This window comes from Pyrus communis, chromosome 6, assembly GCF_963583255.1.
Source record: "Pyrus communis chromosome 6, drPyrComm1.1, whole genome shotgun sequence".
NCBI lineage: Eukaryota > Viridiplantae > Streptophyta > Magnoliopsida > Rosales > Rosaceae > Pyrus > Pyrus communis.
Genome location: NC_084808.1, coordinates 22620647 through 22640168, shown reverse-complemented (window position 1 = coordinate 22640168; position 19522 = coordinate 22620647). Strand labels below are relative to the sequence as shown.

The 19522-nt window shown below is 36.0% G+C and overlaps 2 protein-coding genes across 2 annotated transcripts; one reads left to right on the top strand and one right to left on the bottom strand.

The window, feature by feature from the left end:
* Positions 1 to 4095: 4095 nt before the first annotated feature.
* On the top strand, positions 4096 to 8415 carry LOC137736963 (serine/threonine-protein kinase PBS1-like). Its single transcript, XM_068476291.1, has 5 exons — positions 4096 to 4935; positions 5542 to 5759; positions 6309 to 6498; positions 6907 to 7298; positions 7434 to 8415. Exons 1-5 carry the CDS (start codon positions 4812 to 4814, stop codon positions 7896 to 7898), a joined length of 1389 nt encoding a protein of 462 aa, XP_068332392.1. The 5' UTR covers positions 4096 to 4811; the 3' UTR covers positions 7899 to 8415.
* Positions 8416 to 9730: 1315 nt separating this feature from the next.
* LOC137738221 (bidirectional sugar transporter N3-like) lies at positions 9731 to 12516 on the bottom strand. Its single transcript, XM_068477854.1, has 6 exons — positions 12270 to 12516; positions 11449 to 11485; positions 11129 to 11339; positions 10819 to 10980; positions 10447 to 10566; positions 9731 to 10370 (listed from the first exon to the last, which is right to left on the bottom strand). The coding sequence occupies exons 1-6, from the start codon at positions 12322 to 12324 to the stop codon at positions 10038 to 10040; spliced, it is 918 nt and encodes a 305-aa protein (XP_068333955.1). The 5' UTR covers positions 12325 to 12516; the 3' UTR covers positions 9731 to 10037.
* Positions 12517 to 19522: the final 7006 nt, after the last annotated feature.

Below are 19522 nucleotides of genomic sequence, written 5' to 3'. Positions count from 1 at the left end.
TTAGTGACTGTAGAGAATCTTTCAGTGAGATTCACCCACATCTTATGAGAGCTGTGACTGCTAATTATGGATTACATTGTTATAGTAGACAATGTTGCAATCAACAGTTGCATAAATGCACAATCGTGCATTTTACATACAAAGTAATCATCTTTTTCAACTCCTTCAATTTCAGAATCATCATCAAATCTTAGAGGACATTTTCTTGATCCATCAACGAACCCCATGATGCCATGGCTTTCAAGAAGCAACTTGATTTGGAAACTCCAAGTAAGATAGTTAGAGTCATCCAACTTCACTGTAACCGAAGTAGAAACCGTGGAAATGAGGTTTGTGATCGGAGATTGAACAATTCTCAATTGATCTACAGTCACCATTGTTGAACCTTTGAGAAGAAACTTTCACTGAGACATTTGATCAAACACGTAGAAGGCAATCAAAGAAGAACAAAATCATGAAGAACTCGGAGATAAGAGAAGACCCCAAATTTTTAGAATCACAGTAGTTTGCAAAACAGAGGATTAGAGAAAGAAAGCAATGCTTTTAATGGAGGTGCGGAAGCGCCAGTGCAGTCCCCCGCGATGATACTATGTTAATATTGATGAATTTGTTCTTGAGAGGTTCACAGAATGCAAAAGAATAAAGAGGGAGATAACTCGAAAGAGAGAAAGAGAGGAGAGAGAAAGTGAAAATGTATATTGATTTCTTGATAAGCAAGCTATGATTACAATGGTTGTTATATATCTCTTCCTTACTTAGCTGATATTTAGCTAAAAACTAACTCTCCTCCTTATCTCAACTAACTTGTAACAACCTATAACAACTCATTCATTAATCTATTGACAAGTTTCATTTAGTTTGACCCTTGATCTTCTCTTCACTTGGATCCTTACATATGATTCGTTGGAGTTTTAAAAAATTTGCAATTTAACAAATCATTAAAATGTGTACGAAAATAAATATATCTTTTAAAAACACATAAATACGTGTATGATACGCATATAATACACAAATTTACTAAGCTTTGGTACTACAATTCAATTTATTTACATTAAACTTGATGTTACTTTGATATTTTTTTATATATATATAATGCTACTTTAGAAATAAAGTTAAAATGAGGGATAAGACGCGTTGATAGCTTAAAGAATTTAGATTAATTTTACACGGCACGAACTTTACTAGAAGACAATAAAATTGACAGGCCTCCCACAAATGTTTTGGACAAATTAGGAAAAGTAAAACAAAAGGAAGCTTACCTATATATGGGCTAAGCCTAATAGACTCGTATTTGCTAGTCAATCATATCACGTGGCGTTACAAATTTATTCATGTTACAACACGCTTATTTATATTTTTTATATATTAAGTTGGAAAATCATCAAACACGTCAACTCAACAGGCGATGTGGTGGTGGTCATATTCATAAATGTATCTCATCTTTGAAATGAAGTTAAAAACACGAAAGAAAATGATAATTCTAAGAAAATCATATCATTTACATCACATCATACAATTTATTGTAGCCGCTTAATAAGGAATTTTCTAGTATGCTGACAATTGTTAAGGTCTGAGTACATTACTATTTGTAATCGTCGAATCCTTAATTGTTAAATCCTTGAATGCAAATCTCACATTTCATTAATTCGGTACATGCTATACATCGAAGTATAGCAAAACTTTGGCCCTAATGTTGGTCCCGAAAGAAAAATGCATTTTTGTATGATATGAATCTGAAAAGTAAAATTCCGAACCGATGAATTGACAACCTCAGAAAGGGACCTTCAGTGTAGACTCTGACAGGCAAGACAAAAATTGGAATATCAAAGTTTTAGAATCTAGTTAGATAGAGCATGCCTGCCTCAGCCTATAAAAATGAATCATGACCCTCCAATCTCCTCCAATCTCCAATCTCCAATCTCCAATCTCCAATCTCCCATCCCATTTCTTTTCTTTTTTGTATGCAAAGCATGCATTTGGAATACTGTCGGTGCTAATGCCTGGATATTTCTAGATTATTTCCAATCATTCAAACCTTGGCATTTGAAAGATTGAAGAAAAATCACTCTCCATCTCCACATACATATGCATGGAAGATTCCCCATTTCCATTCACACGTATATAAGTGGAGACTGAGATTTTATATTGTTGATATGCTAAATTAAGGTATTTAATTATTGGTATGCAGTGATATTAGCAAAGACTTGAGATTTATAAAATAAAGATATGAGCAGTGACTAGTGAAACTAAATTCTTAAAGTATTAATAAAAAATCCAAAGGGAATTGTTAGACGCACTTTGAAATAATATCTCATACACTTCTTTAATGAATAAGAGAATACAAACTGATTATATTGGAGTGCTAAGAACATTGCTCGGTTGAAAATGTACTAGGTATATTAGTGTCGATGATGACTATACTTAGTAAATATTATGAATTGCCAAATCCCAAAATGGTAAGAACCTCTATAACAATTTATAATAGAGATAAAACCTACTTGTATTGTTAAGTCTTACTTTTATAATTTTACTGTAGCCGCTTAATGAGGAATTTTCTAGCATGCTGACAATTGTTAAGCTCTGAGTACACTAATATTTGTAGTCGTCAAATCCTTAATTGTTAAATCCTTTGATGCACATCTTACATTTCACTAATTCAGTACATGCTATACATCGAAGTATAGCAAAACTTTGGCCCTAATGTTGGTCCCGAAAGAAAACTGCTTTTGTGTATGATATGAATCTGAAAAGTAAAATTCCATACCGATGAATTGACATCAGAAGGGAACCATCTAGTTAGATAGAGCCTGCCTGCCTCTGTCTACAACAATCAATCATGACCCTCCATTCTACTCCATTCCCCAATCTCCAATCCCATTTCTTTTTTTTTTTTGTCTGCAAAGCATGCATTTGGAATATTGTTGGTGCTAATGCCCTGCTATTTCTAGATTATTTCCAATCATTCAAACCTTGGCATTTGAGAGATTGAAGAAAAATCACTCTCCATCTCCACGTACATATGCATGGAAGATTCACCATTTCCATTCACACATCTACAAGTGGAGACTAAGATTTTATATTGTTGATATGCTGAATTAAGGTATTTAATTATTGATATGCAGTGACATTAGCGAAGACTTGAGATTGATAAAATGACGATAGAAGTAGTGACTAGTGAAATCAAGTTCCCAAAGCTTTAATAAAAAATCGAAAGGGAATTGTTAGATGCACTTTGAAATAATATCTTATACACTTCTTCAGTGAATCAGAGAATACAAATTGACTATGTTGCAGTGCTAAGAACATTGCTCAATTGAAAATGTACAAGGTGTATTAGTGTCGATGATGACCATACTTAGTAAATATTATGAATTGCCACGTCACCAAATCCCAAAATGCTAAAAACCTCTTTTAACAATTCATGCAATAATTTGTTTAAAAATAATGCTAGGAATACCAAATTCTTAAATCAAATTTGTAAACTAAGGGATGTGTTACCAATAGGAAATAAGCACATTAATCAATACTTAAATGATCATCCAATCATCAATAACCACATCATTTGGTTTACAAAATTTGGTCACCCTAGCATTACCCTTTGTTAAAACCATATATTACATGAACCCAATCTCATCCAATTTGATCCACCATTACCATCAATTGTATACCCATTATAAAATCTTAAGGAGTAAATCAATGACAAAATATAATACAAGATCTTTCTCCATCCACAGACACAAAATATCATCGATGCCATTACAAGTCCAATATGTTTAGTTAAAACTCAGAACAAACACCACAAACTCAGAACAAGATTAAAAAACCTCAAGTTGATCATCTAAACAACATGTCCCAAAAGTAAAAAGTTGGTACAAAATTGAATAATGTTCATCATGTTTTAATTGCTTAATTGGCATTGGATGAAAACCTCAAGTTGGTACTTGGTAGTGCTTTGCTGCTCAGCATTATATGCATCCACGGAGGACACGCATAGCGCCGCGTAGGGTGGGCCAATCCAATTGGCCCACAGATCCTCCCCCAACTTTGTGTAGTCCGCCAATCCCGCCATTTGACACGTTTTTGTGCTTACCGGTTCAATCCCATTATCACACACCACTTGTTCTTCGGCCGGTCCAATCAAATCTTTCGACTTTCCCACAATCCCCTCCCTCTCTCTCTATCTCTCTGCCTTCCCATTTGTCCCAAAAACAAAAACGTTGGATTTACCTCACTCAGTTAAAATCAAACTTCTTGCGAAAATCTAGAGTGGTACAGAGTTGCCATTTTTATTTTTGGTCAAAGTCTTTCAGAAGTTTAGAGAGAGAAAGAGAGAGAAAGAGAGAGGGGGGCGGGGGGTGGAGGGGAGAGAGCCGGCTCACTTTTGTTTTAGCTGCTCTGTTTCACTGCCCCATTTAATCACAGATTCTTTTTGGGCACTCAAAAAGGATTTTTCTTTTCGCTTCCTCTTTGTTATCGTTTCTGGTGTTTGTGGACTTGGATTCGTTTTGCTTTTGTCCCCTTTAGTTATATCGTCAGCATCTGCCTGCCCTGATCGCATCAAGAAACACCAAGAGAGAGAGAGAGAGAGAGAGAGAGAGAGAGAGAGAGAGAGAGAGAGAGAGAGTTGCCCAGATATTTGGATGGCCCTTGGCCCTCAGATGATGAGGTTGTCGTAAAAACTGGGATTGGAAGATTGGAAGAGCAGCCTCCTCTCCTCTGATTGAGCTTTGGATTCATCCGGGATTTTAATAAAGTTTCAATCTTTTGTATTGGGAAACAGTTAAAATAAGGTTTTAATTGGATTTGGGGAAATGGGTTGTTTTCCTTGTTTCGATTCGAAGGAGGAGGAGAAGCTGAACAATCCAGCGGCAGAAATTGATGACAGAAAGCAGGGTCAACCAACGGTCTCTAATAACATTTCCAGATTGCCTTCTGGTCAGTTCTTGATTGCTTTTGCTTATCAATCCTTATTATTTAGTAATTTGAATGTGTTACTGCTCGATCTGATCTGGGTTTTTTTTTTCCTGATTTAAATATAATTGTATGGATTAGTTATTTGGGTTTGTGTGTTAGTCCACGATTGATGACCTCATTGAGTGTTCGAGCTCTAAATTTGAGAGGTTTTAGGTAGACCCCACAAATTTCTGACATAGTTCATAAAAGAGTGTCTTTCTTTTGTAAAAATTGGATCTCACGATAAGTTTGATTGCCCAGGATCAATTTGATTGGTAATCAGTGGTGTCCAAAGTTGTGGATGATTTCATACGTAAGTGAAGAACTAAGATAGATATTCATAATTTGATCAAACCGAATACAGTACAACTGAATTTAGTAAAATTTGCTTTATGTGGTTTATAAGATGTCAAATTTGAATAGTGTGGTACGTTTTTCGTATTGGGGTTATGGTTTATTAGAAATCCAATTGATTTTCGGTTTTGGGTGTTTAGCTTAACTCATGGTCCTATCTTCTTGTGTAGTCGAGACTGACAGGTTTGATGATACTTAGGGATCTGCACTAATTTGTTATGGTCGTATGTGCAGGAGTAGACAGACTGAGATCAAGAAGCAATGGAGGGTCCAGAAGGGAGCAGCCCAAATTGCCTGATCCTAAGGATGTTGTACCTGGGGGCCAAATTGCTGCTCAAACTTTCACTTTCCGTGAGCTTGCAACTGCAACAAAGAATTTCAGGCCAGAGTCCTTCATTGGGGAAGGGGGATTTGGACGCGTATACAAGGGGCGACTTGAGAGCACTGGTCAGGTAATTCCTTTGCTTTTGCATGATCTATTATTTATACACAGAACAGGAATTACAGGATGAGTTCAATTGAAAAGAAGCAAATGAGGGCAATAGGTAGAAGAAACATAAGTCAGATACTAAACATTGATAAGGATTATTTTTTTTTAATTACTGTAGCAATGATATAAGATGTTGCAACTCTATAGCTATATGAAGTATTAATCAAGAATGCTATGTTGTATTGTCATGTCAACAATAACGAGAATTGAATAACAAATGGCAAGGTTATAATGTGAGCAAGGCCGTAGACTTATGTATCAGTGTCATAACTCATAACGATGGTTGTTAAACTTTCATACCGTATTTGGAATGCGATAATTCTGAATTCCATATCATACTTTCCACTCCATCTCTCCTCCTAAGTATGATGCCAACGTTATAGAATGCTTATGGTATCCATTGTTAGTTATACATCCCGAAGGTCACTGGTGTGCTGCAAGATTTCACAGAATTAACTTCAGGCCTGGTTGAGGTGATTTTGATTATTTGACTTTGTTCTGACATTCACAGGTGGTTGCTGTTAAACAATTGGATAGGAATGGACTCCAGGGCAACAGAGAATTTCTTGTTGAGGTTCTCATGCTCAGTCTTCTGCATCACCCTAATCTAGTGAATCTGATTGGGTACTGTGCTGATGGAGATCAACGGCTTCTTGTTTATGAATTTATGCCCTTAGGATCATTGGAAGATCACCTTCATGGTAACTTTCCTTTCCTTCTTTTGGCTTATTGTCTGTTTAATGTCAACTATTGGATAATGATCATGGAATCACCTTGAAGCGTTCAGTTATGTTATATATGAATACTTCTGTTATGCAAATATGACAAATACATTTGATGCATGGTGAATTTTGAAGTTTGGCATATGGGAAAATAGAAGTATTTGCTTATACACACACACACACACACACACGTTGGTAAAATGGAGAAAAGGAAAAAAGAAACATTTCCTTTTCGGGGGCATCGTCTCCAAAAAGTTTGGCAACCTCAATAAACACAGTGCACCAAACTTCTGTTTTCCTGTGTTATTGGACTATTCGTTTTCCCTGACAGTTAATCCAAGTGATAATTAATGAGTCACCTATAATGGGTTGTTGATCCCTCTGCAGATCTTCCACCTGATAAGGAACCATTGGATTGGAACACACGAATGAAAATAGCTTCTGGTGCAGCCAATGGATTGGAATATCTGCACGACAAGGCAAACCCTCCGGTTATTTACAGGGACTTCAAATCATCCAACATATTGCTGGAAGAAGGATTTCACCCAAAGCTTTCAGATTTTGGGCTTGCGAAGCTTGGTCCCACTGGAGACAAGTCCCATGTGTCCACAAGGGTTATGGGCACTTACGGTTATTGTGCTCCTGAATATGCAATGACTGGTCAGTTGACAGTAAAGTCAGATGTCTACAGTTTTGGGGTAGTGTTTCTGGAGCTGATTACTGGACGCAAGGCCATAGATAGTGACCGGCCCCATGGAGAACAGAACCTTATCACTTGGGTAATTCTCACTTTGTTTCTTGTAGTAGAATTGCCTGAAGAAACTTATCTTCTTGTTGTGCAGGCTTTGTGGGTCTGGCAAGCATGGGTTCTGTGTTTGTGCAATAATTAAATGGCAGTGGTTTTATGTCTGCAGGCACGTCCATTGTTCAATGATAGAAGGAAGTTTGCGAAATTGGCAGACCCAAGACTTCAGGGTCGGTATCCAATGCGGGGTCTCTACCAAGCTCTAGCCGTGGCATCCATGTGCATCCAGGAACAAGCTGCCACACGGCCTCTCATTGGGGATGTGGTTACTGCTCTGTCGTACCTAGCCAACCAGTCTTATGACCCTAACCTGGCTTCAGGACATGGCCACAGAGGTTCAGGAGAAAAGGATGAGAAAAGGCACAGGGATGGTGGTAGAATATTGAAGAATGAGGAAGGAGGATCCGGACGAAGATGGGATTTAGATGGTTCCGAGAAGGACGATTCCCCAAAGGAAACCGCAAGGATGTTGGATAGGGAACGAGCAGTTGCTGAGGCCAAGATGTGGGGAGAGAATTGGCGAGAGAAAAGACGATTGAGTGCACAAGGCAGTTTTGATGGCACCAACTTGTAGCGCCGTAGTGTACAATGCTTCGTCTTCTTCAACCTCAGCTCCTACCCTCGCTTTTTCGCAGATTGGTTAGTTTGGGGTGTTCAATGTAATGGAGCGTTGGTGCAGACCAACATGCGTCCTGATTTAACCCCTTTTCTGTTCTTTTCCTCTTCTCCGAACACGAAGAAGAAGAATAATCCGTAAATGGAATTTGTACATTATCTTCTAGAAGACTGAAGGAAGAACAGAAGAAAGAGGACGTATTTAAAAATTTTGAGAGTAAAAACGTCTGGTTAAATGCTGTACGATTCTTCTGCCTTCTGTAATTTTTGTGTGTTTTGGAACAAAACAAAACAAAATCTCTTGTCGCTACTCCTGTCTTTGTTAACCTTAGTATTATCGAGCGTTTTACATGTTTCTTTGGTAATGTGTTCGTACATGTTCAATTACTCTCTCTTTCATTACCAAGGATGCGCGATTAACTTGCGGTGTTCCTTTTTTCCTGCTACAAAAATGGGGTGTCTTTTTCATCCACAATAAATTATTTCTCTTGATTGGCCTTGATTATGACGGAAGTTTTGACAAGAAACGATAGCGATTTTTCATTATTGAACTATAATCATTACAAGGGTTCCATAAGGGCATCAAAGTGTTTGAGCCAAAGGGTGAGAGAGATTTAAGATCCATGGTTTGATAAGGGTTAGGGGGTTATTACTATTCTCTAGTGAAGTTTCTTAAGGGGATCACCGGATTGGATGTACCGTATATTTTTATGTTATTGTTGTGGTTAATTTTGCTTGTTTGTTGATTTACCTTATTTACGGTTGATTTTGGTGCATTGTCATCATAATCCATGATAACAAGCTCTTATTAGGAAATTCCACGCAATAAAAAGTTGACGTGGCAATTTGAAAATTCCCTATTACTTAATAAGGTTCACATCGATTTACTATATTATGAATTATCATGTTAGAAGTAAAATTTCACTTTCTAGCTCCTTATTTAAATTCTTCTAATTTAAGTTATAAGACAATCACGTTCACATCTCTCTCACATTCATCAAGGTAAGTGTAATCCGCATATTAAAACAAGATTTTGGTGTAGCGAATGTTACCATAACCAATATCGTAGGTGTAGCCTACTTGCTTATGACATCAATTATTGTGTGACGAGTTGGAAATTGATGCATCATCTATTGCGTAATTTGGTACAGTAGTGTACTAAAAATGTGAACCCTAGAGCATGGTTTATGTTGTCCTATGATGTTTGACGTCCTCACTACTCTATCGATGAATGCACTAAATTTCAAACTTGATATCAATCTTAATGTGTAAGCAAGAAAATTTCGTGCCAATGTGCAGGATATGCGGAAATATGCAACCTCACAACCCGTGAGATAATTGTGTTAAAGCTCTTTACGCAAACTCCACCATTGGCTTCTCCTACTATAAACTAGCACTCTCATATGTCAACTGCAATTGTGTTAAAGCTCTTCACGCAAACTCCACCATTGGCTTCTCCTACTATAAACTGGCACTCTCATATCTAAACTTCGTGCTTAATTATGTCTATCGATTACGGCTTAATCAATTAATATGAAAAATACGAAATTAATGTATAAATTTGTGGAGAAAATATGAGAAATTGTGTGTTTTGGGAACGCTGTCATGCATGAGCATTTGTGGTCGAGTTGGTGAATTTTATCATAAAAAATCTTTGTGTATTAGAAGTAGAACTATTCAATATACGTTGTAATTTATTTGTGAATGTTCCGATGTGGGACTCTTTATTTCCTTGAACACCACATAGCTGTTTTCCGGGCCGTTTAAACAAAAATATTGCTCAAGGAAACGGAGGACATAAATTAAGCATACGTCCATTGATATTAATATTGAGTAGTAGTATTCAAAGCCAAGCGTGGATAGCTGTAGCTTTCCAATTCACATATACTTGTGCATCGATGAGCACAGCCACAGTCCCCACGCTTGGAACTGGGAATTTAATAAATAAATAAGAGACAATTAACGAAACATATAATATAACAAGATCAGACCACATCTTGGCGTGATCAAGCGGCTGCTGCTGTTACACATCAAACGAGGTTCGACTGATCGTAGTTTTTTTTCTTTCCGAGAAGTACGACATAGGACTTTGCCAGCATCACACTGCTGATGGTGTTTCATTAGGTTGAAGCTCGACGGAAGCATTTTCCACATGACGATGATCATCCGTTTGTTCATGCTCCTTTGCCTCTGTAACGGCCGCGTTATTATTAACGTCACCATCATCATTGCGATTGTTCGGTTGAGCATCCACCGGATGAACCTCGGAAGCTGCTAATGTGGCTATGATCACAATGTTTTTCACGTGATCTGGTGTAGCAGCCGGTAGCTTTTTCTCATGATCTTCTATTATCTCCTGCTTTCGGTTTCGGTACATCGCATACAGCAGCATCTGAAGCAGTCCCAACACAAAACCCAGAACGTTTGGAATCTGCAACAAGTGATTAATCAATTATGCAGGGATAATTGATTTGAAAATAGATTTAATTTAGTGTAAGTATACTTACTGCAATACATATGTCCTTGAGGAACAATCCATATGCAAACCACATAACGGCACTCAGAGTGAGGAAAAATGATAACCTAAATGGCATGAATTCGACACTTCTTGTTCGGATAACTTGTGCCTGCAATACAAATCAATAAACTGAATGAATATGTTATATATTACACACATTATGTGTGCTCAGAATATAAGTAAAGGTAATTAAATAGCGTTAAGAGTTCATTTAAAGCTCCAAATTTAACATTTTTATATTTTAAAACACTTAAAAAATAAAATATAAGAAGACAATATCAGAGTGTGAATAACATTTACGTAATTGAAAAAAGCACCAACAAATAATATGGTCATATGTTTGTACGATTGAGTCAATTACCACAATGCTTAAGGGCGCAGCAAAAACACTGGTAGAAATGGCAACATTAATCCATCCAAGAACTGGGACCCGGTACGCACGACTCACTAGAAAGTGAGACACGACAAGGATCAAGGTGAAAAGTCCCACGTTCATAATACCAAATAATTTCACTGTAAGCTTCTGCATTCCGTAAATATATAGAGTTATTAGAGAATATACACACACACACACACACACACACACACACACATATAAAATACAGGGAAATTGAAATTATATTGATATATACAAGAAAAATAACAATTAAAGATGAAACATACGTACGTACCCTAGCATCCCTTGGTGCATACACAACGAAGATGACGATGTAGGTCATCTCTGCAAAACTTCCGAATGAGTTAATGGTGATGAGCAGCATAGCATTCTTTTTTAGCGACGCATAATAGAACCAAAGCATGGAACTGAACATTGCTACCAGATATGGCACCGAGTGGAATCCTTCTGTCGATTTTTTCCTGTAAATTCGATAAAATGTCGGCCTGCATTTAAAAAAAAAAAAGGTTAATCATATGTCTCTTTATAGACTTATATACATATTATTCCTTACATTTAAAAAAGAAAAAAGAAAAAAAAGTATGCATCACTTACACTGGGGCTAAGTAAACCATGGTTGAGACTAGATTTCCTGGCATCATCAAAGAAATAATTAATACAATAGTGGTCATTCAATTAGAATTTCTTGACTATCAAAACATTACAATTAATTAAAATAAATCACACTTTTCATTATCTATATATTAGTGGGTAGTGGTGAGGAAGGTTGATCATCAAGGATCACAATGATGTACAGTGTTACTTAATATAAAAAGTTACCTATAAATTAACAAGAAGCAAAAAATTGGACAACTAATCTTTGAATAGTGTACATACAAAGAAATTTTATTGATGTATATTTGGTTGTTTTTATATAAATTTATTTAGCTAGGCTTTTCTGCAAAGAAAAAGTAGTCACTGATGAATTTCAGACGGTTCACTAACGGAAAAAGAATATGGCCAAGTTGATGACAAAGATTAGATAACAAATGCGGGCCAACTAGGTTTTAAGGGCGTCATAACTAGAGAAGAATATGACAATAACAAACAATAGTATATGGCACTCAAACAAATACATATGATCGATCGAGCCCCAGAAATGACATTTTATGTATCGTGTTTGTTGAGCTCCTTCATTGGTACACCCAGCTAGCTTGCTAGTAGCTGGCTAGTTCCCATCACAATAACTCACCTAAAATTTCTTGGAAACAACTAGTACGTAATGAGCCATTCGCGTTAGTTCAGTGGTGAGGATGCATGAGTAGGGTGATCGGGAGGGATATGCTAAGTACAGAGGTCGACACTCTCTAATGTAACAAAAAAATTTGGAAAAAAAGAAATTTCAATGAATAATGTACATATGGAATTTTGTTTACCTAGAACTCCAAATGTAAATGCCAAAGGATGGTGACTGTCTGCTACTGTAGCCATGATCTCTCTAGATCTGAAAACCCTAGTTAGCTAAGAAAACTCAGACTGATGAACTCTCTCTCTTTCTCAATGAAAATGAAGAGAATGATATGTTGAAGAAGCTAAGGAGGAGGAGGACTCAGTTGGTGTTGAGAAACCCTAGAGCTCTCTCTCTCTCCCTCCCTCTCAAATTCTCATGCAGAGAAAATTAGAGGACTATTAGCTGAGGATGGTCGATGGGTTTACGCAGCTTGTTTATATACACACAAAAAGTGAAAGAAAAAGAAATAGGGTGTGCGTATTGAACTCATTGTGGCTGCATGACAGATGGAGGATTAGTAGGTGGTGTACCATGCTCTCGAGAATTTTTTCAATGTGCCGAGAACACTGTCTAATACATCAAGTGTCATAATGCAAGTGGTTGGGAAAAAAAAATTTAATATCAAATCACTAGTATTATGACATTTGGTGTACCAAGTCATGTTCCCGTACAATAAAAAACTACTCAACGAACTCATTCAATGAACCACAAATCCAAGTTCCACGTGCCCCTCTATCACGTGTGCGTAACCTCCATCCAACGGCCACAAAAAAAAAAAAAAAGAAAAAAAAAGCAGAGCATTATTCACCACACTTCTTGACACTACTTTGGATAGGAATTAGGGTAGGCCCCCAAATCATCACCATAATTATTCAAATAATTAATTTCACCATAACTGCGAATTAGGAAGAGTTATATAGTTATAGTTTTGGTTAATCGACACTAATTTACTAATTTTTTATGAGTTTTTTCTAATCAAACATGAATTCCACGCTCTTTGAAAAAAAAAAAAAACAAGTGGCTTCTTCCAACTAAAATAAGAATATGATTTTTTACGTTACTCATCTCTTCTAAGACCGCAAAGCTGTCCTGAGTAGAGCCCGATTCACGTGACTTCTATATCTCTAATTCCAAGCACTAGTGCATACTGTATGGCCATTGTTTGGACCGTTTCTCTCCATCTTCTAAAACCTAAACGAAACACGCCTTGGCGCGTCAGGCTTCAGCCCTAGTTGTCACTTGTAAATTCTCACAAGTCACACGCAGACAATATAGTTGTATATATATACTCTCGGAACACTTGCCACGACGTGTTATAATAATAAAAAATTATTATTATTAGCATTCTAAAAAATTAATTATGCACTTCTCATAAATCTTTTTAAATATAAAAAGTTTGGATTGCACAATTAAATTTTTGAAATGACAAAAATAATTTCTTAAGAATATAGACAACAAATTTGATATGTTCAACTTGTAGGGCCTCAAAAATAAATATACTTATTATAAATTGAATTCAATAACACAACCTGACAATATTTCAATTACAACAAACAATCTTTCCAAGTCACACACTCAAAGATTTACAATATTGTTCACAAAGCTTTTGTTCTAGGCCGTTGAATGTTTGTTTGGTAGTGCTTCAATGTTCATGCAATATTTAGAGGGTTTCGTGTGCATCGGGGGTTCATTTGACTGACTTTTTTCTTCTTCAAGTAATAAAATTCCACAATCCAAGCAGCCTGGCCAGCTTTTTTCATATTTTTTGCGGTTATGAGATGGGGACGGAGGGAGGGAGGCTTTAAGTTATGACAAAAGAATTTAATTAAAGATGAGCCACAAGACAATCATGATGTTGTTACTCGTTCTTGTCTCTATCATTTGGCTGGGATTCGAGAATGCTAGGTGGACACCATGGGAGCCTTTGGACAGATTGCTAGATATGTACATGGCTATTTCCATCGACGTTCATTAATTTGTGTGATTTGGTTGCGATATTCTTTTATTTTTCTGGAGTTTAGATCCTTTATAAGTTATGTTACTTTAATAATATTAGAGTAACAACTCGTTATTGATCAATGAGAACGTGCGACGTAAGCATGATAAAATTTAAACAAGTTTCATAACTAGACTAACAACTAGTCATTGATTAATGAGGAAATAACAAGAAATACGAACTTGAGACATTTTCTAATATGGAAAGATAAATACAGCTAAACTAAGAGCTAATTGATACGTGCGTTTTTCAGACTTTTAATTTGAGCAGTATATTCAACCAAGTGCTTGATTAGTAATCTAAGCTAGGTAGGTTGATATTTTGACAAGTTTGAGAAAAATAAGTTTCTTTTTCTCACCCCAAAAACCAGAAATGTAGGTCAGTGTGCTGATTTTATGGAAAGGGATCCTCTTCGGATCCACTTTGTGGGGATCTAGGATCCCCACGTCCTAACCGTTCATCGTATATCGTGCGATCAGTTTTTGTCAGATACTATTTGTGTGTAATTTTAAATAAAAAAAGTCAAATGATTTCTGACCACACGATACACAATAAATGACTAAAATATGAGGATCCCCACAAAGTAGATCCGGATGGGATCCAATTCCTGACTTTATGACGTAATAGCTAGTCCTTGCCTCCTGAAATGATTTGAGCTTTTTATCTCATGGAATAGGATCCTCTCCAGATCCTCTTTGTGGGGATCCAGAGGATCAATCAATCGTGTCCGTTCATCATATATCATGCGGTTAAAAATCATTTTAAAATTTTAATTTAAAATTGAATATAAATAGTACTTAAAGAAAATTGGTCGCACGATGTACGATGAACGTACACGATTGATTGATTCCCGAATCCCCACAAATTTAAAGAGGATCCGAAAAGAATCCTTGTCCTTATCTCATGAGTATTCAGAGATCAATAATGCAGTGATATCGACATGTTCATTGAGTGCCACCAATACTATACCGTTGATATTATTCAACCAAATATTACGACGTTGAGCTACCTCTCATTCCTTGTACGATATATATAAAGCGATGGCAATCTAATCTTGCATTTGCATTATATAGTTGGCATTTATCGGTGGCCAGCTTAGTGAACACCTAACACTGAAATTGCCCTATCGTTCATGTATAGCCAGAAGAACCACACACAAAAATAGAAAAAAGAAACTTAAAAAAATAAAAATACAAAGGGTTACATATGGTATGATTCATCATCCATGATTGCTTGCTATTTGTTATATATCGATCTCATCGAAATTAAAGCTGCCAATTTTTCAAAAGGCACAGGTGAATAGAGCAAGTCCATCCTTAAAAAAATGTGTCAGCATCTAACCTATTTAATCTACTCAATAAACAGTGATAGATTTCAATGAACAATAATAGGTCAAATGCATATCCATCCCTAACAAAAAATAGCCTAGTCAATTTTATTAAAATATTATTATTTTTTATTATAAAATAATAATAATTTTATTTTTAATTTCTGACTTTATAAAAAAATATTATTAATTTTTGATATTTTTATAAAATATTATTATAAATTACACCCACACACACCTATACATACAAAAACACCATTGTCGCCGTCCCAAATCCGCTCCTCATTTTTCCGAAACCCCACCCTCTCTTTCACCTCCAAGCCCTCCCTCTCTGCTTTCTCAGTAACTCCTGCCTTACGCCACCGAGCTCCTCCGAGGCTGGTCGTGGTGCTATTTGCTGTGAACCTCAACGCCAAGCCCACCATCCTCGTCGAAGCTCGGAGAACCCAGAATCAACCTCAGCCCCTAGGAGCTCTGCACCAAGATCTCGCTCTGTGACGCGTTGATCGTGCGTAGCAAGACCAAGGTCACCCGCGAGGTATTCGAGTCCTCCGACGAAAGGTTGAAGGTTGTGGGAAGAGCTGGCATCGGCATCGATAACATGGATGGCCTGGCATGTGGGTTTGTCAAATCTAGACCGGTCTCTTGCCTGACTTGGGCTGGGTGCCAGCCTATTAGGCTGGGGTGAAGTGATTTGGTTGGGGGCCAGCCTGTTTTGGGTGCTGGGCAATCCACTCCCAGTGGACTTGCTCTTACATGCACATGAAGGATATTGCCATGATTTTTCATCCTGGTGTATTGTGCCTGAAATGAAGTCAAACACTAAACATTCTATCGATAAAAGAAAATATAGAACTAAAAATATGATTACGTACACCCCAAAACCCTAGCTAATAATCTATGCTTAAATAATTAAGGATTTGACTTTTAATTATTGAAATTAAGGTGACTAGCTTAGGTAGGTACGTAAACCCTCAAATGATTGGAATTGAATTAAGAGAGAGCTCGATACCTCCCATAATTGATATTCTTATATTACATATGAGCCAAACTCATTTGGGGTTGATTAATTTCACTTTCAGAAGGGAAGAAACTTAGTTATTACATTAATCTAGTATCCTTATGCATGAAGATAATCAATTCGGTCGGTGTGGCCAGACGATATTATGGATTTATGACCACATTCTTCATAGGGTTCTCTTATCTCTTCCGATCTCTGAGCATGGGTTATGGAAGAAGGAGAAGAATGAACCAAGAATAAAGTATCGTCATCAATCAATTTTGTTACGGGACTAATCATGATGTTCATATTGATCTATTATGTGTTTTTGCATCTAGCATTGAGTATACTATTGGATTTGAACCAATGACTCCCGCCGTATGAAAGCAATAATCTAACCACTAAGTTAAGTAGGTCATTTATCATCGGGTAATTATGCTAGGAAGACTAAATTTGAAGATAAAATTTGCAAACTAAATAATGTGTCAACAATAGGAATGAATACGTTTATCAACGCTTAAGTAATAAACCAATCATCAACTTCCATGTCCTTTAGTTTCCGAAATTTTGTCTACAAATTTTGTCTCACTAACATTACCCTTTATCATTGATGGATTATAAATGTAATATTACTTATTACTTATTAGAAATACCAATCAAATGTATCAAAGATATATAATGTTGGTTTGTATATTGTTAACAAATTAGAAGACCAGAAACCAAAAAAAAGTGAAAAATGAATTGCAAACTCTAAATTTTTATTCACTAAAATTACGAAGAATACTACATAATGGACGACGTGATTCATAATCCGAAAAGATTGATTACACCTTGCCAAATTTAATCCCCGCCTGCAGACCCAATTCCTAACAAACAAGAACACAATGGTACACCTAGTAAACATAGAAGAGTAATTTAAATTCTTATCCCACTAAAAAATCTTAAATACTCAAAAAGTATCTTAATATAAAAGTGAACCAAATTGCTAAATTTAAATTATTGTCTAAAGATGCGCTAATGGTGGCAAATAACATGAGTTTACCAATTGAAGAAAACTAATCCTAATTGCCAATGCCAAGATTACTAATTTATTTGGTGATGAGAATGCACTATATGGGATCTTATCATGATCACTGGATGTTTACGACATTTCATTTCTGATGATCAGTCAGAGATATCTTAATTAAGATTGGTGGTAAGATGGCATTGGGCTCCAGGCTCCTTTTCTACCATTGGTGGGAGTCAGATCACCATGTCACATAACAAAAACAAGATATAAAGGCAAAAGGTAGAGGACGACGAACAGAGTTATCTTCAAGAACAGGAAGCTTAATTTGAAATGCAGCTTCATCTTTTGATCATGTTGGAGTCAAATTCATCACAACAACAAAATTGGTTCAAATCACAAGATCCTATCTTGTATCGTAATCATCTAATATTAAAAACGTTGATGCAAAAAAGTAATCGTTTGATTACGTGCAGTGCAAGCAGAAGCTTCTTAATTGTGCCCTAATTCATGTAAAATTATGATTCCTTAATCCTGGCATTACGTCGTGGGACCATATTACTCTCTTTGGAAATTTGATTCTGGCTAGGTAGAAACCCTAGCTAGAAAAGTGGCAGCATTAGATATTCATTAATAGAATTTTCTTTATCAAAAGTGAAAATACTAAATTAATCCTGCAGCAAAACTAAAGAAAAATAACTAAAATTTAGGATTAAGTACTTAAAAATCTTCAACATTTTAGTGCTATTCCATATTGGTCTCAACATTTTTAAATATTTCAAACAAGTACCCAACTTATTGAAAATATTGCATTCGTTAAGCCTCAATTAAATTTATGTTAAATTAACTATGACTTATTTTGTCTCCAAATTCAATAAAAAGTCATGGAAGCATAGCCTCGACCAACTAATGGTCACCACGCCATCACCTCCAAACTTAATGAACAACCACCAATTTCACCTACAACTCAAGCTGCCAACATCGAGAAGAAGGTCATGGAAGTTACTGAAATGGTATTGACTGTCATAATGTGCCCATCACCATCTTCACTGCTCACAAAGAAGAATTGGAAGCTACACACTGAGAATTTACCAATGAGAAAATCACATGATCAGAAACAAGCTTTTTGAAACCCTATATGAATTCTTAACTCTCTTCTATGTGAGGAGATTGCATGCCTGATGTAGTTTCATTTGAGTCTATTTTCAATTCAATTCAACACTTGTTGATCATTGGGTTCCATTATACCTAGTTGGTGGGTTTTGAATATAAAGGTTGGAACGGGGTTTCGGTGGTGGCGGGGGCATGATAATTCCCAATCTTCATTTTTATTCTTGTCTTTTTTAAAGTTATTTTTATTATTAGTGTCCATGTAAGCTAAAATGTTGGATCCATTGTTGCCACATGTGCATTTAACAGAAAAATTAACTGGGGTTTAATGGACGTGACATTTTCAATAGGTTGGAATTTTTAAAAATGTTGAGACCAATTTGGAATGACACCAAGGTTTAAAATATCGATGATATCGGAAATATCAGTAGTCCAAAAACACGGAAATTTCGATGGAAATATTGGGATATTATCGATATCGATAAAAATTGAATAAAAACCACGGAAATTGTAAGAAAAACTTGGAAATTTTTATTGAAACTTTGCAGGATGTTTATTTAGTCAATTATTTATTAGTTTATCACAAAAAATTGGACGCAAATGCATTGCATGATGGATTTAACTTATTGAAGTTGATTATATAGCAAGCTAGCAAACATTGTGAGTGTAGAAAATATGTAGTAATTAATGAAAGAAGTTTAAACACACCATAATCATTTATATGTAATGAATTAGTACAATAATTTACACTTTATAAATTGCATGGTAAGATACATGAGTGACTTAGTACCACATAGAGTTCCTATGAGGTTCAAAAATTTCACTATCTTCATCATCTCTATGTGTAGAGTAAGTGTATTGTGAAGAGTAGTCATCAAATGATAAATCCCCAAAACCATATATATAAATATTTTAGCATATTTTCACAAAAACATAAGTGATATGGTGGTCAAGGTGTT